General features: G+C 40.1%; 1 protein-coding gene across 1 annotated transcript in view; it reads left to right on the top strand.

Annotated features, from left to right (window-relative positions):
• Positions 1–22,675, top strand: part of CDK19 (cyclin dependent kinase 19) — a 170,241-nt gene that overhangs the window by 127,391 nt on the left and 20,175 nt on the right. Inside the window, 1 exon segment of the mRNA XM_021693283.1 lies at positions 20,103–20,160. Within this exon segment, the coding sequence (XP_021548958.1) occupies positions 20,103–20,160 (58 nt within the window).

Here is a 22,675-nt window from a genome sequence, read left to right on the forward strand (position 1 = left end):
ATGACCTGAGCCGAAGGCAGTCGCTTAACCAACTGAGCCACCCAGGCGCCCTTGTCTGTTCTTAAGTACTAAAAGTTTACAAGCAACAGGGCTGCCTGGCTGGCTCAGTGGGTAGTGCAGTCAACTCTTGATCTCAGGGTTGTGAGTTCAAGCCTCGCATGTGGTGTAGAGATTACTTAAAAAAAAAAAAAAAAAAATTGGGAGCAACAGAATGAACATTTTTTCCCGGAATGAGAATTTTTCTCCCACTAAAGAAGCCACTATTGATTATTACCTCATCCATAGCATGAACACAGTTTTGAAAAAAATATATTCTGAATGTGGTTCTGACCTTATATAGCACATTCATAATTTACTCATATTCACTGAATGCCTCTACTCCTCAAGTAAGTAACTAATAATATTTGAAACTTTGAACCAGTAGGAATCTACCTGGGACAGCCTGCTCAGTTCTTACCGCTGATCATGAATCCTGATAGCTGGACCATATTGTCATGGTTCTGCCAAAGTATTTTCAGGAGTAGAAGATTTAAACTGTATGTTTACTTTAGATGTATTCTGTAGTCAGTATAGAAATATAAAGTATATCAAATATGAATGTGGTGTTAAAAATATGATGGGGACAGGGGCGCCTGGGTGGCTCAGTTGGTTGAGCGACTGCCTTCGGCTCAGGTCATGATCCTGGAGTCCCGGGATCGAGTCCCGCATCGGGCTCCCTGCTCGGCAGGGAGTCTGCTTCTCCCTCTGACCCTCCTCCCTCTCATGCTCTCTGTCTCTCATTCTCTCTCTCTCAAATAAATAAAATCTTAAAAAAAAAAATATGATGGGGACATTTGAAAAATTATTTTTTTGTGTGAGCTTAATAGAGTTGCGATTTTAGTCAGGAGTGGTTTTTTTTTAATGCTTCATTTCCTATTGCTATAAGAAATTTGGCTTTATACTATTTGTTGGTCACAGTTGTTTCAGAGTATGTACCATTTCTAAATTTTCATTTGACGTGAGAAACCTGCAAGATCCATATAATTAAAGGCATTAGAGTAAATGTAAATTTGCAATGTAATAGTCTAACCCCCCAAATTTAAAAAGAAAATCAAAATTCAGTGTTTTGGACTCTACAGAGGCATTATATCATCAAAGAAGTTGGGGTTTTTCATTGTGATTGATTACATATCTGGGGTAAGTATTTAGTTATGCCATTTGAATCCAAGAACTTAAAACAGAAATAGAGAATTTAAATAAAGTCACTAAAAAGATTACTTATATTAAGGAATTGCTTTAAAAGGAAAGGAGAAGAGGAGCTAAATATATTCATCTTGGCTGAGAGACAGCGAAGTAGAGACATGAGTCTATAAATATTTGGGACTTGTAAACACACAGGAAAAAAGATGTATTTTAATTTTACAGCAGGATATAGCTAAGAGTAAGAAGATGAAATATAGGATGACTCACTTTTATGATATTACTATTCTGGTAGGCTGGAAGGTTACCAAGATATAGTTTATCCCTTTTTCAAAATTATGAACTTCGGGGGAGCAAGGATCATATCTTAGTAATTTTTGTATTCCTGGCGTTGGTATACTGTTTGTGTTTTAAGTTACTTAAATTGAATTTCAGCAAAGCATCTGGCAATTGCCTATTGTTCTTTAGCAAAGGTAGAGAAATACTGGCTAAATGATAGTGTTGTTAAGATTTATGGCTCCTTAGTTACTCAGTATTGCTACTGGATCAATGGCATCAACTGAACAATAAGTTAAACTATCTCTGTCACTTTCATATTTCAGTACCTAACACATGACAAATGCTAGGTCTTTATCAAATGAAAGATCTGAGTAAATGCTCCAGGGCCCTGACCTGCCCTGTCTTTTAAAAAAATATTTGTGGGAGTCCCATCCTAAAACTCTAACTTTGGGTTTGAATGGTAATTATTATTCACAATAGTGGGTGAACTTGTACTCTTTTGAAGTCTATGGGCACAAATAACTATATCGTCTGCAAACATGGTACATGGAAATTTTGTGAGAGCTGGTTGAGGGAGAAAATAATTTTGTATCCAGTAATCTTTTGAGTTTTGTTATTAGTTAACATCTACTGAAACATTTTAAGGTTGTCAAAAAGTCACTTCTGTCACAGACCTAAAGACTTACTTATTCTATTAGAGGTTAATAGTAATAATAATAAACTTGCCAGTACTTAGAGTCAGATATATTTCAGTTGATTAAAGAAAATGGTGTAATAGATATTCTAGCTACAGAGAAATGTGTAATATATGACTCTGGATACTTTGTCATACTAACTCATAGAGAGCTATATAGTTTTGGTTTGTTATTTTTTTCCTTAGGACACCAGCTTGTTCAGGCAGAATACTTACTTGATTTTCAACAGCATTCTAGGTTGTTTACGACCTGTTGGCTGTGTATGTTTTAAGTCTGTATTAGTTACCTACTGCCGTATGACAAATTGCCCCCCAAACTTAGTGGCTTTAAAGATGTTTATACATTTATCATCTCACAGGTTCTGTGGGTCAGGAATCTTGTGGTTTATCTGGATCCTCTGTTTCAGAGTCGCCTTGAAAGATTGCAGTCATCTCCAGTCTTGACTAGGAAGCATCTTGTTCACATGGTTGTCGGCAGGATTCATTTCCTCAGGAGCTGATAGGTGGAGGCTTCCCTTGGTTCTTTGCCGCATGGGCTTCTGCACAGAGCGTCTTACAACATGGCAGTTTTCTTCACCAGAGTGAGCCAACAAGAAGGCGAGAGAGTGCGTGTTAGCAGGATGGAAGTCAGAGTGTTCTGTTAGTGAATCATGGAAGTGACATCCCATTACCATTGCCTTCTCCTGTTCCCTAGAAGTTGTTTGTGCAGCCCACACTCAGGGGGAGTGATTACACAAGGGTGTGTTTGCTAGGGGTGGGGATATCGGAAACCACGTCCAAAGCTGCCTACCACAAACTCTAAGAGGCTTTCATATGATATTTGGATCCTGTTATTGTTCTGTTATTTAGTGGAAACATAAGAAAGTGCAAGTAGTCCCTTCTTTCATACATCATTTTTTTCCATGTTGAAAAGTTGCTTGGGTGGCAAGAGTTTGGGGATATTTCTGGTTCTAAAGAGCTAAAAAATATTATAATGTACCAGTTATCCCTTCCCTTTTGCAAACATTCTTCAGTGATTTATTTCCAGAATTCAGTATACGTTCCTTACATTTCCCCTCCTCTCCTGTCCCCTCCATTCCTTCCCCATTATTGAACCACAGGTTTAATCTGTTTAAATGTAGAGGATATGTTCAATTGAGAGCCAGGATTTTTCTTCACTTTGAACATACCTAGAGATCCCACCTTTGTTACACTGTCTGAGGCCTATGCTTATCACTACTACTTTCTTATTTCTATTTTTCACGCATTTGTGTCAAACGAAGGCAAAAATGCAAAGAAAAATTTAAGTTTCCCACTACCAAAAATTGGTAGTGCTGCTGAGTTGTAACAGGTAGCTGACAAGCGGTGAAAGGACACCATGTGGAAGCATGAAATATTATAGTCCTTTAACTAAGAGAGAGCATTTGAAGGTGCTTTAGGAACATCGCTGTATAAAAGACCAATATATGAAAGTCAGAGATGGCCTCTGTCTCCACTCAGTTGGAGAAGAAGTACTGTACTGTTAATCTTTGTGAAAGTTTGATTAAAATAAGTGCTTGGTGGTTAGAGAATCTTCTAGAAATCTCTGTGTGCGGCACAGCTTCTCTTCATACCTTGTCTGACAAGGAGATACATCAAGTCTTTAATTTTGTCTATGCTAAACAGGGCCTGACAAGGTGAATGTGTTATACCACAATGAACCCCTTAAAATCTGACTGCAGCCATCATGCTGGCATTTTGAAGAACTTTAGTAATATTTTAGAGTTTAGCCTTGCTTAGTTCTTATGAAATGGGAGCTTTGAGATCTTAGACTTAAAAAAAAATTATTTCTAAAATAGCTAATTGTTTTTTTCTTTTTAAATTTTTTTATTAACATATAATGTATTATTTGTTTCAGAGGTAAAGGTCTGTGATTCATCAGCCTTACACAATTCACAGTGCTCACCATAGCACATACCCTCCCCAGTATCCATCACCCAGCCACCCCATCCCTCCCACCCCCCACCACTCCAGCAACCCTCAGTTTGTTTTCTGAGATTAAGAATTCCTCATATCAGTGAGATCATATGATACTTGTCTTTCTCTGATTGACTTATTTTGCTTAGCATAATACCCTCTAGTTCCATCCACGTTGTTGCAAATGGCAAGATTTCATTTTTTGATGGCTGCATAATATTCCATCGTATATATATACAGCATAAGATAGCTAATCTTGATCCGTAAACCCCAGCTTACTGATTTATGAAATGGGAATAAGGATAGGTACTTTGTACAGTTGTTGGTCTCCCAGTCTTAGCTCCAGAGTTCCTGAATTCCTCCTCATTTCCCTTCTGTAGAAGCTTCTGGATCCCATCAGCAGTCCAAAGATGCCCTTTCTTTTAACTGCCTTCTTCCCCAGAATTCCTTTAGCCTGAAACTCTAGCCCCTTCTGCTTTACAAAGTAGAGCCCTATTAGGAATATGTGAACATGCTTCTTGTGTTTTTTTGTTTTTTTTTGTTTTTTTGTTTTTTAAATAGATTGTGTTTCAACTTGTTTATATTTAAACATTGCTAATATTTTTTGCCAAGTCTTCATATTTAAAAATATGAGTTAAAAAAAGTTGTTTAAGTGAAATCAAAATGAATAAGTGCCTCAAATAACTTACTTTTCATTCTAATAATCATGCTAATTGAATGACTTTCTATTATTTTTTATTTGATTTATTAAGTTAATGGTCTACTTAAAGAATTATGGCAGAAAGTAGTATTTATTTATTTTAAAGATTTTTAAATTTTATTTATTTGAGAGAGAGAGAATGAGAGACAGAGAGCATGAGAGGGAGGAGGGTCAGAGGGAGAAGCAGACTCCCTGCCGAGCAGGGAGCCCGATGCGGGACTCGATCCCGGGACTCCAGGATCATGACCTGAGCCGAAGGCAGTCGCTTAACCAACTGAGCCACCCAGGTGCCCCGAAAGTAGTATTTATTTTAATATGACTTAATCATCATAATTTCTTTTAGAATGCAGAGCTAGCAACGAAAAAGGAAAATGTGGCTTGGTTCTTTTCTTTTTTTTTTTTTTAAAGATTTTATTTATTTGACAGAGAGAGACACAGCGAGAGAGGGAACACAAGCAGGGGGAGTGGGAGAGGGAGAGGCAGGCTTCCCGCAGAGCGGGGAGCCCGATGTGGGGCTCGATCCCAGGACCCTGAGATCATGACCTGAGCCGAAGGCAGACGCTTAACGACTGAGCCACCCAGGCGCCCCGGTTATTTTCTAACTTGCGATTTTAGGTGACTTTGGATGATTGCAGGTCTTGTCATGCTGATGAATCACACTGGGGTTCCTGCTGGTGACTTTTGGTCCCTTACTAGTTCCTTAGGGCTGGGTCCTCGAGAGTCTGTAGCTCAGCAGTTCATGTCTGCAGCCTAAAGGCTTTTGATGGTAGTGATGTTACCCCTGTGCAGGGATTCTTACTCTGCTTGTACATAAGGCCTTGTGGAGATGAGGCGAGATAATGTTTCTTAAGATGCTCTGGATACTGTGACACATACCTTAAAATGTGAGAAGGTATTACTGAGGTGTTTTCTAGATATGGGCTGTGATTTTTTTTTTTTTTTTTGAGAGAGAGAGTGTGTGAGTGGGATGGGGGCAGAGGGAGAGAGAGAGAGAGAGAATCTTAAGCAGGTTCCACACCTAGCATGGAGCCAGATGTGGGGCTCAATCTTACAACCCTGAGCTCATGACCTGAGCTGAAATCAAGAGTTGGACGCCTAACTGACTGAGCCACCCAAGCGCCCCTGGGCTGTGATTTTTTTTTTTTTTTGGCATGACAGGTTTTCATCGTGCACACCCATAACACAGTCACAGGAGCTTTCTACAGAGTCCTACCCTTCTGTGGGTGTCAGCTGGAGTGTAATGCTGCACCATCTGTTCCACAGACAGGTGATACACACTAAGAATCACACTTCCAGAGGACCCACTTCAAAGGGGATGAGAGCTCTTAAGGTTCAGCTCAGGGATAGGGCTCTTGTGATGATCCCAGACTTAAGCGGAAAGTTTTAGTGGCCTGTACTGACAAACACGTGTATCTAGAAGGTGGTTTGCCAAACTAACTCCAAAGTCACTGAGAGGTGATAGTCAAGATATATTCCACAGTGGTAGGAATGGCAGGGCCTGGTTAAGAATCAAGGGCTACAGACAGGAGTCCCAGCACTTTGAGGCCTGTGTTTAAAACTGAAGAATCATTTCAGGCATACTATTTTATTAAATTAGTATTATTGAGGTAGAATTCACATACAATAACATGTATCCATTTTAGTTAGAAATTGATCAGTTTGGAGAAATGTATATACGAGGGTAATCACTACCACAGGCATCCTTTGTGACTAGCACTCTAGGGTGATTCAGGATCCCTCATTGAGAATGACAGCGTCTTAATCAAGAGGGGATCTGACATGCATGGACTGATTATTTATTTCATTGGGAGACTGCATATGATGATTATTTTGGGTGATCGTATTCTCAACTAAGCACTCATCCGAGTAGAAGCCTTCTAGAGGTAAGGGCCATAAATCAATTAAGTGTTGTGCATTTTCCAGGTGTGCTTTTGTTCTCATAACCCTGGCCTGTGGTGCATTTCTGAGAGACTTGAGTTCTAATCCTGCCTGGGCCTGCCACTGTTGGGGGGACAGTGAACTTGGGTAAGGTTGTAGGTCTTTCACCTTCGTGTCTTCATGAGTCAAAAGAGAGGGCTCAGTTTCATAATTTCTACCTCTGACCTTCTTTTTTTTTCCCCTAAACCAAAGGTCTCCCATATTTATTGCTGAACCAACAGAGAACAATCATCCCCCCGCCCCAAAACATGTCTATTGTTCAGGTAGGCATAATGTTTACGGAGTGATAGGGTAGGAGCACGTGACCTGCATGCGGCGTAAACACGTGTGCTGTCTCATGCGCAATCCTTTAGAGACCCAGCTTGGCTCTTCTCTCAAGTCTCCTCTTGGAGCTGCACCTGATTTTATCACCAGTTTTCATCCAAATGCACTGGGGGAATGGGAGGATTCTGCTTTTGCTTCTCAGCCAGGAATCGTTTGATGCTAAAAGTCTTGTGAGAAGACATGGCCAGGAATTTCTCATGATAATCAGACTGAATTACTTGATTTAAATATGAATGTCACAAATGTAAATAGAAAACTACTTCCTACCAGCATGGGTACTCTGAGGACAGATTGTACTCGTTAATGAGTAAGATAGAATCTGAATGTCTTTGTAGCATTGGTCCTGGCTTTGCCATCAATGTAGGATTTATCTTGATTACACTCTTAGTGACCTTGCAGTTAGTTAGGTAAGTAGTCTTCTAGATACCTGTGTTTGTCTTGCATTAAGCTTTTTATAATGGCTGCTTTTTATTGGTTCTTGTTAGAGAAAAGAAAACCTTATCTCTGCTGTCCAGGCCTGTAACCACTCCTAAAAGGCAAAAACAAAGAAGTGCATTGTTAACTGTTGCGCAGTCCTGGGTTGGCAGGCATTGTTTACTGTGAACACCAAGGTTTGATTAACAGAGGTTATTCAGATTAACCTATTATAGATACCTCCAGACCGTTTTAAGGTAAAATGAAATGAATCACAGCATTTAATACTGTAGACGGCTCCTGAGTTACAAATAGTCTGTATCTAGTTGTAGATAAATAATTTTGACCTGAGAAGGCATTTTTGCTTAGAAACAGCAACTTAAACAGTGGTTAGGTTCTCTGAACACAAAGGCCCATTTCACCCAAAATATAAGTAAAGTGTGACACTTATAGAACTGTGGAACCTAATTGTCATTTTATTTTTTTTTTTAAGATTGTATTTATTTATCTGACCGAGAGAGAGCTTGAAAACAAGCAGGGGGAGTGGCAGGCAGAGGGAGAGGGAGAAGCAGGCTCCCCGCTGAGCAGGGAGCCCAACGCGTGGCTCCATCCCAGGACCCTGAGATCATGACCTGAGCCAAAGGCAAATGCTTAATGGACTGAACCACCCAGGTGACCCCCTAATTGTCATTTTAACTAAATTATTTATTTATAACTGGATCTCTGTGGAGGAAGTCCTGAAAGAAGGACTCAGAATATTTGCTTTATAAACAGATTTTGACCTCCTAGTATGTACCAGGAGCTATGCTGAGCACCAGGACTACACAGATAAATAAAATACAACCCCTTCCCTCAATGAATGCATGCTGGGGAAGATACACAAATGGATCGTCATATAACAACAAGTTTAAAAAAGACATTATGGGGGCGCCTGCGTGGCTCAGTTGGTTAAGCGTCTGCCTTCGGCTCAGATCGTGATCCCAGGGTTCTGGGATCGAGCCCCGTGTCCTGTTTCTTCCTCTCCCTCTAACCCTCCCCACCCCCCGCACTTGTGCTCTCTCTCTCTCTCTCTCTCTCTCAAATAAATAAAATCTTTAAAAAAAAAAAAAAGACATTATGAGGTATAGTCAGGGATCCGCTATGCATAAAGTACTGAGCATAGGAGGACATCCGACCAGTTGGGATGGGGGCTGTCTGAGAGGACTCACACTGAGCTGAATCTAAAGGAGGAGTAGAAATTTATAAGATGAAAGGGGGAAGAGGCGGGGCAGCATTCCAGGCAGAGGAGACAGCAGGAGTAAGAGCATGGGGTAAGAAACTGCAAGCATGTTGGCGTCATTGGAATGAAGCAAGAAGTAGTGAATGACGAAGCAGAAGAGAAAAGGAAGGACCCAACCATGGTGATTCTTCACCATCATATTCAGAAGCGTGGACTTTTCCTGTGGCCAGTTGGAGCTGAGCTGGTCAGTTTTTTGCTTAAGAAGACCACTCAGACACTCCACAGGGATATGGAGAATTGGTTTGAGGGTGCAGGGATAGCAGCTTTATCAGGCTGTTGTAATCAGGTGGTGGAGAAGTGATGAAAACCTGGCAGAGGTAATCAAGATAGACAGGAGGGGAAATAGTAGCTAAATATTTAGGAAGTAAGATAATCAGATCTGAGGATTTGATTTGAAGGATAAAGAACAGGGTGTTCAGACTTCTGCTTTTGTTGATTGAGAAGGGAATACCAGAAAAAGAGGCAGTAAGAATTCAGTTTGAACAAGTGGAGATGATTGTGGAGACAGCCAACGTACCGTTGTCATAACTCTAAGCATATAGAAGTTTAGAGACCTATGGTTATAGATTTGAGCATCAGTAGCATATGGGTGGTTGCTGAAACTCCAGAATAAACTAAAATCATGATTTTTTTTAAAAAAACCTCTACAGGTTTTCTCCACTATCCGAAAGTAGAGTGTTCCTGTGAAATCTTTTATAGGCTGAAATGGAGTAAAGAAGTGGTAACCATTACTCTATACGGAAAAGTTTTTGAGCTTTCCTAGACCCCAAAAATAACCTCTGTCAGGCTTTTCTGATGCCTTAGGACACATCTTGCTAACAGATGCACACAGTCAATCCAGAGAAAGCCCAGATGATGCTCATAGTCGAGGGCTATGGCAGGTCGATGCTGAGTGTGTTCCGGGGGAAGGAGCTTGGTGGAGCCAGTCTCCCTGCTCGGGACCAGTTGCCTCGGTAAGAGCTGCTGTGCAGCAAAAGCTGAACGCAATTTTCGCTTCTCACCTTTTTTGTAAAAGCAAAATCTTCTTCGTATTTCTTTCAATTAGAAAAAGCAGGTATTAATGCAGGTCTTTGGTAAAAGTAAAGGGATGTAACAACTTTTAGAAAGCAGGGGAGACCCATATTCAGAAGTGAGCTTGGCATATTTTGGGGTAAGCACTGACTCTAGTTTCTGGCAACTTCTTTTATTTTTTTTTCCTTAAAGATTTTATTTTTAAGTAATCTCCACATCCAGTATGGGGCTCGAACCCACAACCCCACGATCAAGAGTCGCACGCTCCATCGACTGAACCAGCCAGGTGCCCTGCAACTTCTTTTTAAAAAGTTGAAAACTTGCCTACCAAAGGACCGTGTTTACTAACCATTGACAATCTTTATTCATTCTTCCAATAAATATTTATTAAATGCTGTGTCCCTGGATTTCAGCTGATACAGAAAGTGGTGATAGAAGTATCTTCCTTGCCCTTTGGGAGGTTCCAATCACGATGACCAGATTCTCTATATTTTTAAATCCTTTACTATCAAGGAGGTTATTTTAAGGCATAAACAGTTATGATAAACTGATGGTCTTAGCAAATGACTCTTGTGTTTGGTAAGGAAAAAAAAGCACATATATCTCACTCATAGTTCTTTGCGCAGTTTGTTACAACACAAATCTTTTTTGTTTAAGGTCAGCAGTGGAGAACAGTATAAAGAAAGGAACATAAATGGAGGGTTTTCTCCTGAGAATGTACTTCCGTATCAAATGTGAGGAGAGTTGTGCCACTACCATATTTAAGTAAAGGAATAGTTGTAGCTATCAGTATTAGACCGGCACTATTCATTGTTCAGAAATGAGTCCGATGGGGCACCTGGGTGGCTCAGTTGGTTAAGCGACTGCCTTCGGCTCAGGTCATGATCCTGGAGTCCCTGGATCGAGTCCCGCATCGGGTTCCCTGCTCGGCAGGGAGTCTGCTTCTCCCTCTGACCCTCCCCCCTCTCATGTGCTCTCTCTCTCTCTCATTCTCTCTCTCAAATAAATAAAATCTTCAAAAAAAAAAAAAAAGAAATGAGTCCGATGGATGTTCTGATTGGTTTTGTCCCTATTATTTAGGATTGTAGACAATTGTGTTTGTGTTTTCCTGTCTTCTTTATTGGTCTTGATAAGAGTCATCATGTGGCTTCATATTTTTGTTCCAAATGTCCTGGGGTGGGGAATGCAAAAGGAAATGTAGTAAAGGATAATTGTGTATCTTCAGGGTGTTCTTTTATGAGGTGCCAATTAACTAAAATAAATTTAACCCTGTGGGGGGGAAAAATTGATTCTATAGAAGGAAAAAGCAAATCTGAAGTACACGCAAAGCATCATGAATGTAACTTCAAGAATTAGCTAAATTTGGGGCTCCTGGGTGGCTCAGTCGTTAAGCGTCTGCCTTCGGCTAAGGTCATGATCCCGGGGTCCTGGGATCGAGCCCCGCATCGGGCTCCCTGCTCAGTGGGAAGCCTGCTTCTCCCTCTCCCACTCCCCCTGCTTGTGTTCCCTCTCTCGCTGTGTCTCTCTCTGTCAAATAAATAAGTAAAATCTTAAAAAAAAAAAAAAAAGAATTAGCTAAATTTTGCTAAGATGCAGATATTTCAAGAATAGTTTCTAAGTAATCATATTGTTTATCACATGATTTCCCTGACTTTTGCCTTTCAAATGCAATTTAACCAAAATGAACCCTGCAGCCTTGGTTTGTCTGTCCGATTTTATCGCTGATAACTTAAATGCGAGGCATCCAGCGCCTGCCATCTCTGCTGTTTCTATGGTAACAGAAGTGTGCAAACCCAGCAGTATCACTTTCTTTCACAGCTGGCATTTTGTGTTCGCAGTAAGAGGAGTTTTAGTAAAGCATAGTCCGTGCTAATTGGGATGTAAGTAGGTCAGAACAATTTTGGTGCCCTTTCTTCGTTCTTTCAGGTGTGGGTGTGTGTGCGCGAGCTGCAGTTGCCTTAATTTTTTTTTTTTAAAGCATATACATCCACTTGAAGTAATCACTGTTAAAGTTAGTTTTTTGAAAACTAAGCATAATATCTGTAAATATGACTCGGTTTGGAATCTTGAGGATCAGGTGGAGTTCTGAGACTTGCCCCAGACCTATAGGCCCTTGAATATTTCTGTTTAAGGGAAAGGAAATGATTGATATGAAGATGCTTTGAAAATGTAAACGCATTTTAATGGTGCTTAGAACATTTGTTTTGTTGTTATCATTGTTATTTTGAAACATCACATATCTTGTGACCTGGACATGTATTTACTTGTTCTGGGCAGGGGGACATGTAATCCCAGTTAAGGGGTGCGTATTTAAAAATGACTTCCTGTGCAATTCTAGATCTTAACTTGACTACAGGAGCCCTTCTCTGTGGATACTGCCCAAGCCCTGGGTTCCTTTCTTAGGTTGTACAAAAGAGCTTATAGCCACTGCTCCCCAAACCACGTCACTGCCTCTGCCCTCATCTCAGGCTCTACAGGGGGACCCCACACTTAGAGCTTCCATAGGCTTCAAGTATCTTAGATAAAAGGTATTCCTTACAAACTTCAGTACCTGCTAGAATCCTCTTTTCTCTCTCTCTCTCTCTGTAACCTCATTCCGTTGTGGTGTTCATATTCTGTTTCTAGAGAGCATGACTGTAGGAACTTCTGAGAGTTAGCTAACAGTGATCTGAGACCAGCTTCCAGTGCTTTTCTCCCATTCAAAGGCTCGTCATCTATTTTCTTTTCTTTCTTTTTTTTTTTTTTAAAGATTTTATTTATTTGACAGAGAGAGACACAGAGAGAGAGGGAACACAAGCAGGGGGAGTGGGAGAGGGAGAAGCAGGCTTCCCGCCGAGCAGGGAGCCCGATGCGGGGCTCGATCCCAGGACCCTAGGATTATGACCTGAGCCGAAGGCAGACGCTTAATGACTGAGCCACCCAGACGCCCCAATCTATTTTCATTTCTTATGCGAAGCAACTTTGCTCCCGTATCACATACTGTGTTTTTATCTTACAGATTTATTTTGAAAGGGTTTAAGCTCAAAATTTAGGAATTACAAATAATGTAGCAAAGAGTATGTAAGGTGGTTTATTTGATAATTTGATAATTTTTAAGAATTGTTTTTTAAATTTTATTAATTTAAGTAACCTTTATACCCAACATGGGGCTCAAACTCATGACCCCAAGATCAAGAGTTGCATGCCCATCTGACTGAGCCAGGCAGGCGCCTCAAGAATTGTTATATCCCAGAGAGTCTATTCTCACTAAGGCCTTCAATAGTATACTCTAATTCTGCCTTTACCTTCTTTCTACTTATTTGGGTCTCATTTACTGTGTCTGGCTTCTGTAAATGGACAGAAGTTGCCTCTTCTCATCTTTCATTCTATTGCACCTAAGACCACCTCATCCTTTTTAAGCTCTCTTAGCTTCTTGAACCCTATGCTATCTGTTTTCTTACCGTGGCTCCTCCTTCATAGGGTTTTTCATTAGGCTCGTTTTCCTCTAAACACCTTTTATTTCTCTCAGCATTGTTTATTTTTTATTAAAAAATACTATTTCTCTAATGAGAAACCATACCAAAAAATACAAAGTCAAATATTATAGAAATATATAATGTTGTACAAAATGATAGTCTCTCCATATCCTTCTATCAGAGATTTGGCAAAATGACAAAATCCATATTGTACAACCTATAAGAATCATGGGTAAGACAGAAAGATAATATATAATAAAATGATGCTAATTCTAGTCATGTAAAACCTAGCCTTTCCAAGTTCCTACATCATTCTGTATGATTGAAGGCCCCCTGCCAGCTTCACTTTACCTCTCCACTGCTTCTCCTGTACCACCTCTCTTCCTGTCTCATTGACTTCAGCCACATTGACCTCTTCACTCCTTGTCCAGTTAACCAGCCTGCTAGCTCACCACGGCTTCTCCTCATTGCTCTACCATGGCTTTGCCCTTCTGCAAATCTTTCAGGAGCCCTCACCCTACTCTCAGAGCGCAGGCCAGACCGTGCTCAAGAACTTACCCAATTCTGGTACTCAAATGACTTGTGCCCAAAGCAGAACCATCGGGAACAGAAAGCAAGCCCTCTGTTGACTTTCCTTCTGTGGTGTCAACAGCGCCTTGTTCTGTGCTTCCAGATGCCCACTGTTCTCCCTAGCAAGTTCCAGCTCACCAGGCGAGCTCCTGTCTCAAACATTTCAGCTTCCCCTTCCCTTTGCCTAGACTGCTCTTCCTTTCGATTCCAGCAGCTTATTACTTTACTTTCTTCAGGTCTTATCCCAGAAGTTACCTTCTCAAAAGGAGGCATTCTCTGAGCAATTTAAAATAGTGCTTATTACTGTTGAAAATGACACCCTCCCAGCAATGCGTATCCCCATGCCTCGCTTTGTTGTTGTTGTTTTTTTAAGATTTTATTTATTTGACAGAGAGACAGCGAGAGAGGGAACACAGCAGGGGGAGTGGGAGAGGGAGAAGCAGGCTTCCCGCTGAGCAGGGAGCCCGATGCGGGGCTCGATCCCAGGACCCCGGGATCATGACCTGAGCCGAAGGCAGACGCTTAACCGACTGAGCCACCCAGGCGCCCCCCCACCGCTTTGTTTTTTGTCTTTATTATCATTGTCTTAATATATGATATATACAAAAGAGTATTTGGAACATTATGTACTGTACGAAGCATAACAGTCCAGAGCCTGTCACTTACCCCAGTAACCGGAACATTACCGATAGCTTGCTTCTAGTTATGCTTCCCCCCTCCATCCCATCGTCCTGCCTCCTCAAGAAGTAACAAATATTCCTAAGTTTTGAATCCATTATTCACTCCTTTTTAAAAATAGGTTTATCACATTTGTTTGTGTGCCTAGACAGTATATTCTTTAGCTTTGCTTGGTTTAAAGGTTTATGAAAATAGTATTCTGCCGTATATAGTCTTCTAAACTTGCTTTTTTTACTCAACGTAATGCTTCTAAGATTCAAATTTTTTTTTTACCTTTATTAGTAACTCCAAAATTTTCACTGCTATTTTAAAATTCATTGTGTGATTCTACCAAAATTAATTTCTCCATTTTTCTATTAGCTAGGAATTTGGGTTGTGTCCACAGATTTTTTTTGTATTACAACCTATGCTACTATGAACATTCTCTGGTGTGTCTAAAAATGGAATTACTGAGTCAAAGGGTATGTAATTGTTCAGGTTTGCAAGATGATGCCAAATTGTTTTCCAAAGAAGTTGTACCAAGTTATTCTCTTACCAACAATGTATTGGAATTCCCCCTGACCCGCTTCCTACTCAACAGTTCTTTTAAAGATTTTTTTTTTTTTTATTTGAGACAGAGAGAATGAGAGACAGAGAGCATGAGAGGGGGAGGGTCAGAGGGAGAAGCAGACTCCCTGTCGAGCAGGGAGCCCGATGCGGGACTCGATCCCGGGATTCCAGGATCATGACCTGAGCCGAAGGCAGTCGCTTAACCAACTGAGCCACCCAGGCACCCCAACAGTTCTTAACTTTTAACCAATATACTAGGTGTAAAATGGTATCTCACTGTGATTTTAATTGCATTTCCCCCATTACTGATGAGGTTGAGCATCTACATATGCTTGGTGGTTAAATGTTTCTTCTTTTGTTAAATGCCTGTTTGGACATTTTACCCATTTTTCTCTTAGGTTGTTTTTATATTGATTTGTGGGAGTTCTTTATTCTGGATACAAAATCTTCGTTACTGATGTATATTGCAAATACTTCTGCTGGTTTGTGCTTTGTCTTTTTATTTTCTTTATTTTTGATGATTGAAAGTTATTTTTAATAATAGCCAGATTTATCAGTCTTTTCTTTTCTGATTTTTTTCTAATCTTGTTTAAGAAATTCTTTCCTACCTGAGGGTCAGAAATATATTCTCTACATTCTCCCTCCCTCCCGCCAGTTTTAAAGTTTTGCATGTTTAAATCCTTAATCTGCCTGAAATTGTGTGTATGGTATGAGGCGAGCATTCATTTTATTTTATTTTTTTCTCATTTGGATGACCTGTTGTGCCAACACCATTTAGTGAATGGTTCCTCTTTTCTCCCCTGACCTGAAGTTCCTCTTCTCCCAGTATCATGGGTCTATCTGGGCTCTCCATTCTATTCCATTGATCCATTTGTCTCTCTCTGTAACAGTATCACACTGTCTTAATTACTGTGGCTTTAAAATAAACTGTGATGTCTGTTTTGAGCCAGATGCCTCTCCTCATCCCCTACCCCTAGCACTTCATGAGTATCTTGGCCATCTTTAGGGCTTTGCTCTTCCACATATATTTTATTTTATTTTACTTTATTTTATTTTCCACATACATTTTAAAATCAGCTTGTCATGTTTACACGCACACACACACACACAAAACTTTGATGGAAGTTTGATTGAAATTGCATTGAATTGGGGCGCCTGGGTGGCTCAGTTGGTTAAGCGACTGCCTTCGGCTCAGGTCATGATCCTGGAGTCCTGGAATCGAGTCCTGCATCGGGCTCCCTGCTCCGCGGGAAGTCTGCTTCTCCCTCTGACCCTCCCCCGTCTCATGCTCTCTCTCTCTATCTCATTCTCTCTCTCAAATAAATAAATAAAATCTTTAAAAAAATTGCATTGAATTTACAGATAAGTATGAGGAAAATTGATGTCTTTATATAGAGAGTCCTCTTATCTGTCAACATGGCCCCTTAATTTATTTAGGACTTAACTAATGTCATTTAAGATCAAGTTTCAAGATTCTCTGTATAAAAAACTTGTACATCCTTTAATGTATTCTTAGGTGCCTTAATAGTTTTTTTGATTGCTATGGAAATGCTGCCTTTGAAAAATTGTATTTCCTACCTTTTTTTTTTTTTTTTTTTGCTGTTATATAGAAATACAGTTGACTTTTTCATATTTTTCAGTTAGGCAAACATCCTACTAAACCCTCTTACTATTGCTAATAATTTGTCTGTAAATACTTTGAGTTTTTATGTAAATAATTACATCATCTGCAATGAACAATAATTTTGTTTCCGCCTTTCCAATCCGTATCCCTTTAATTATTGTTTTATAGCACTAGACTTACAGTGTGATGTTGATTTTAGAAGTGATAATGGTGGGTATCCCTACATTAGTCCTGATTTTTTTTTTTTAAGATTTTATTTATTTATTTGAGAGAGAGTCAGAGATAGTGACAGAGAGCACAAGCGGGGAGGAGAGGGAGAAGCAGGCTCCACTTAGGGAGCCCGATGTGGGGCTCGATTCTAGGACCCTGGGATCATGACCTGAGCCAAAGGCGGACGCTTAACCGACTGAGCCACCCAGGCACCCCATTAGTCCCGATTTTAAAGGGAATGCTTCCCATGTTACTTCTTAGTTTTTGATACATACCCATTATCAGTTTAAGGAGGTACTTTTCTAGTCTAACTTGCTGAGAGATTTTATCATAGAATGGCTGTTAAGTTTTATCAACTGCTTTTTCAGCCTCTATCAACATAATTATATCATCTTTCTTTTTTAATATGTTAATATGGTGATGGACATATATAGGCTTTCTCATGTTAAGCCATCCTGGAATTCCTGTTAATGGCTTTTGACTTAATAATATTTTGTTTAATATTTTTGCATCTATACTCATGAGTATTTTTGTATCTATATTCATGAGGTTGGCCTGAAATTTTTCTTTCCCGTACTTTGGGTTTGCTACCAAGATTATACTGGCCTTCTAGAATGTATTGGGAGCATTCCCTCTTTTTCTATTCTCTGCAAATGTTTGAATAAGATTGAACAGTCTGTTCATTGAAAATTTGGAGAACTTGCTTTTGTGATGATTTGAGGTCCAGTGTTTTCTTGGTAGGAAGATTTTTAACTTTCAATTTATTTAGCACATATTGGTTTCTTAAGCTTTTCTAATTCATTTTGAGTCAATTTGTTGGTTACATTTTCTTGACTTTGTCTATTTTGTATACATGTTTAAATTAATATAAAGTTCTTTGTGGGGTTCTTTTATCCTTCTAACCTGTTTTTATGGTCATTCTTGTAATTTGTAATGTTTATTTGTACCTTCTCTTCTCTTGTAGTAGTTGTCTAGAGGCTTCATAAATACCATCTCATTCATAGATTTCTGCCCTTACTGTTATCTTTTTACTTCTACTTTCTTTTGGTTTATTTTGGTACTTTTCATAACCTGCTTAATATTCCAAAAAGCAGTTTGTCTGTCTTTCCTTACTAGATTTGAAAGCTCTTTGAAGTCAAGAGCTTCATGTTTTATTTTTCTTTCTTTCCAGAAAGTCTGCAGTACAGTGTTTTATCTATAATGGATCATTGATAAATTGTTGTCAAACTTGAACCTTGCAGGTCTGGGTTTCGTCTAGTGCTATTTTCTCTTTTGGCTGTGATAAACTAATTTTGTCTCATCTTCTTCAGTCATCACACTCCAGTGACAATGACTTTCAAATCCAAATCTTCCTATTTCCACTCCCCTGGCTAGTGGGACTTAGGCATCTCACATTATTCCCCCTTCCTAACCAGGACCTCTCATAACTTTTTTATAATAAAGGCACCATCATTCTTCCAGTTACAGAAACTCAAAACCTTTTTGAAATGTTTATCACCCTTTGTCTTAGTCTTCTGACTTCAACTAGTCACAAAGTCCTATTAATTTCTCCTTCAGAGTGTTACTCAGCTCCATACCTCCCCCTCTGTTTCAGTGGAGAAGACCTTGGACAGAACCTAGTTCTGAGACTGCCCCCTCTCCTATCATCTCACGGCCTGTCATATAAAGGTCAGATGACTTCACCTGGTATTTAAGACTATCCTGAGTCTAGGTGCACTTTACTACCCCCAACATGAGTCCTCTGGTTTCTGTCCAGAGTTCTGTCCAGGTTACTGTCTCCTAAGCCTACCTCGTTCATAGCCTTTTGTACCTCCTGTCATTCTGTTGCCCTTCTACTCCACCATGCTAGTTCCTGTTCATTTTTCAGGATCTGGATAACGGACACCACCCTTGCCCTCACATCCAATGAATATTTCCCTCAACAATGGAAACTCTGGTTAATCACTTCCCCCTTTGAACTGTTTTTTTTTTTTTAAAGTCTTATTGTTTTCATTGAAACTTCAAAAAGAGCCAGCAAATTGGAAGGGATCTAAAAGTAATCTGGTTTAACCTCTAACCCAAGACCTCACTCCTCTCTGTAACTCATAAATGGCATTAGCTTTTAAGATACAAAGCTCCTGTTTTTTCTTTCTATTTATATAATGAGCATCTGGAGGTTAGGAATTTGGTTCATCAGGCGCTTGTGTTTCCTCTTTATTGTTAATATGTTTTTTGTCCCTAGAAGATGCTAAAAATATATTCATTGATTGAATAAATGAATCGTAAATTTTCTCCCTAGATAGTTTACAGAGGAGACTGACTTGCCCAAAAGCCTGTTTCCACAGTTCCTCTGTTTCTAAATATCTACAAATGAGGATGACTTAAAAAACAGCAGATGCATTTGCAGCTTATTCTTTTCTTTATATAGCTCTGTATTAGCCCTGGTTTTTATTTTCCTACATTTTGAAATTCTATTTGGAATTTCTTTCTTTCTTCCTTCCTTCCTTCCTTTCTTTCTTTCTTTCTTTCTTTTCTTTTCTTTTCTTTTCTTTTCTTTCTTTTTAAAATTTATTTGACAGAGAGAGACACAGCAAGAGAGGGAACACAAGCAGGGGGAGATGGAGAAGCAGGCTTCCCGCGGAGCAGGGAGCCTGATGCGGGGCTCGATCCCAGGACCCCGGGATCATGACCTGAGCCAAAGGCAGAGGCTTAACGACTGAGCCACCCACGCGCCCCCTATTTGGAATTTCTCACTTTTGCATGACCTATAGCTGAAAATGCATGTGGATTTTAATAGAGTCTGTTGAATGTTGATCATGTTTTCCTATAGTAGTTTAGAAATATTGAGCAAGGAATATTCCATTTGATTAATTTAAATGGAGGCAATGATGTTGTGGTTGGAAATTTTACATAAAAATTTTCAACCCCAAAAACTCTTTGTTGTGGGCAGCAAGTGGACAGTTTATAATATGTGCAGGTTTTAAAAAAATTATTATTACTTGTTACTTCTGTGGGGTAAACAAAAATGATAGCTTCAATTTCTTTATAATTACTTGTATGATATAATTTTGAAAATAAGATGTTTTCAAAGCAAAGATGTTTATAGGAGTTTAGTGCTAACTTCAGGTATGTCAAATGCTTTTATATAGAAGGTACTTAATATTCTATTGTGGTTTTGATGCAAATACAGAAGTGATATTTTCATATTTTAAGAACTTCTTTCCATTTTAGAGCATGTCAAAAGAATAAACATAGTAATTTGAATGCTCTATTTTTATTTCTAGAAACCAGCCAATATCCTAGTAATGGGAGAAGGTCCTGAAAGGGGGAGAGTCAAAATAGGTAGGTAATTATTTCTAAAATAATTTATTAAGAAACTGAAGTGACTGCAAAAGTGGTATCCCCTTTTTAAGACTCTTACTCAAGTAGCTAATTTTCAAATGACTTCCTTATCATATTTTTAGGAAATATACTGGGGAGTGTAGATAGATAGTTTATAAAACTCCTTAGGTTTATTCCCCAAAGAAGGTTCTGTGATTCTAAGCTGAGGCAAGCAAGCCCAAAAACTTTATTCCCATACAGTCCCCAAGCATGTGCTTATGCTGTGATTACTGTCCTACACAGTTACCCTAAACATAATCTGCTAAGTCTTGCTTTCATCTCAGCTTCACCAGTGTTCTTTCCCTGAATGCCCATCTCTCACCTGACCCGATACACACATCGTCCCAGATACCTGTCCCCCGCCCCCTGCAGTCCTGTGCCAGGTACCAACATATTTTTTCCAAATGCATACATGTTTATAGACTCTCTTACTTGGTAGTCTTAGGTTAAGGCAGCAGCAGGAACCCTATCTATATATTAAAATTTCCTTTGCAACCCTGAAGGTTGTTCTAAAAGAAACTGGCATCATCTATACCCACGACATACTGGGGAAGAAAATGAGCTAAAGAAATGCTTTATTGTAATTTTTTGTAGTAGAAATTACTTTTGTTAAATGTTTGATGGTTTTTAGAAGGATTTTAAAAGAAATTTTGTTTCATCAACCTGCTTTCTTTGCTGTTAGAATATATCATACTAAGGGTGATGCAAAATTGTGCTAACTGGACCAGCTACCCATCTGTTTTGTCCTACTACAACTGAGCCTGCCTCCTGCCTGGTTTTCTACTTCTTCAATTAGTTTGCTAGCCCAGTTCCAGAAGAAGCTGTTTTAAACCAACTTCCCTTTCTTTAAACCTCTACGCTGAGTTTACTGAGATTCAGAGCCCTAAAAAAATATTGTTGATGGTCACTAAGAACCAGGTAGCTGCATTCCTTGCTTCCCCCTTCCCACCCCCTTTCCAGCACTCCTCACTTGCTCCTGTTTTACGCTCACACATTTTCTTGTAGGCATTTGAGGCCCTACGTTTTGCTAGACATTGGTGACAGGGAAATGCTAGTGACGGGTAGCCCTCCCTGTGAGGGACAGTGACAGAGACAGTTCAGTGTCCCATGTGGTAAATGCCGTCACACATTTCCTCACTTACTTTACTCAAGCACCCTGCCTGGTGGAATGTGAGCAAGGAGGGGAGCTGGCTTCAGAGAGGTTGCAGCTTACGCAGCCACTCCGAGGGAGGACTTGAGTTCCCCGTCCGGAGTCTCTTTCCCTACAAGTGTTGCTGCCCAGCCATATCAAAGCTGTCTGCTGTACCCTCACCAACCACTTTCTGTCAGCACAGCGCTGCCTTTGAAAGGGTCTCCGACAAAGAGTGACTCTCCCCTCCTGAGTCCAGTCTGATGCCCCGCCCACCCCCAGCTTCTAAATATCTTCCTGCTGGGAGGGGAAGAATGAAGGGGGGGAATCGGAGGGGTAGACGAACCATGAGAGACGATGGACTCTGAAAAACAAACTGAGGGTTCTAGAGGGGAGGGGGTGGGAGGATGGGTTAGCCTGGTGATGGGTATTAAAGAGGGCACGCTCTGCATGGAGCACTGGGTGTTATACACAAACAATGAATCATGGACACTGCATCAAAAACTAACGATGTAATGTATGGCGATTAACATAACAATAAAAATTTAAAAAAAACCCCAAAACCAAAAAGCTCTCACACTGTTGTGTCTCCACTCTCCGCTTCCTGGGTTTCTCCTCTTCACCTTTCAACATTCATAACCCTTTTCCCAATTCTGGAATAAATCTTCTCATATCCATTGTGTTTTCTTTACCATGTGTTCATTTTTCCCCCCTTGTTCCTCTACTTCTAGAACACACAGTATTCACCCACGGGCTCCACCCACCCTCATTTGTTATAATCTGTCCTCTAATTCCATCCCTCTATGGAAACTGCTCTCCCAAGTCAGTCACCTATGACCTCTGTCTCAGCAGAGCCAGTGGCCCGTAGTTAGTCACCGTTTTCCTTTATTGCCTTAGTCATTCCTTCCTCTGACCAGTCTGACTTCAGGGCTGTCTTTTCCCTTATATGGCATCACAGAAATCTATTTTTCTATTTACCACTTTCTCTCTTTCTTCTGCATTTTATTCATTATTGGCTTTTACTCCTATTAGCCTTTTGTTTCAAGATCTCCTAGGCACTGGCTTGGGGCATGGCCTCCCTCTACAGTTCTTTCTTTCTTTCTTTTTTTTTTTTTTTAAAGATTGTATTGATTTATTTGACAGAGAGAGACACAGCAAGAGAGGGAACACAAGCAGGGGGAGTGGGAGAGGCAGAAGCAGGCTTCCCGCCGAGCAGGGAGCCCGATGCGGGGCTCGATCCCAGGACCCTGGGACCATGACCTGAGCCGAAGGCAGATGCTTAATGACTGAGCCACCCAGCCTCCCCTCTATAATTATTCCTTTAAGGAACTGATAAGTTATGGCCTT

Source organism: Neomonachus schauinslandi, chromosome 8 (genome assembly GCF_002201575.2).
Source record: "Neomonachus schauinslandi chromosome 8, ASM220157v2, whole genome shotgun sequence".
Classification (NCBI taxonomy): Eukaryota; Metazoa; Chordata; class Mammalia; order Carnivora; family Phocidae; genus Neomonachus; species Neomonachus schauinslandi.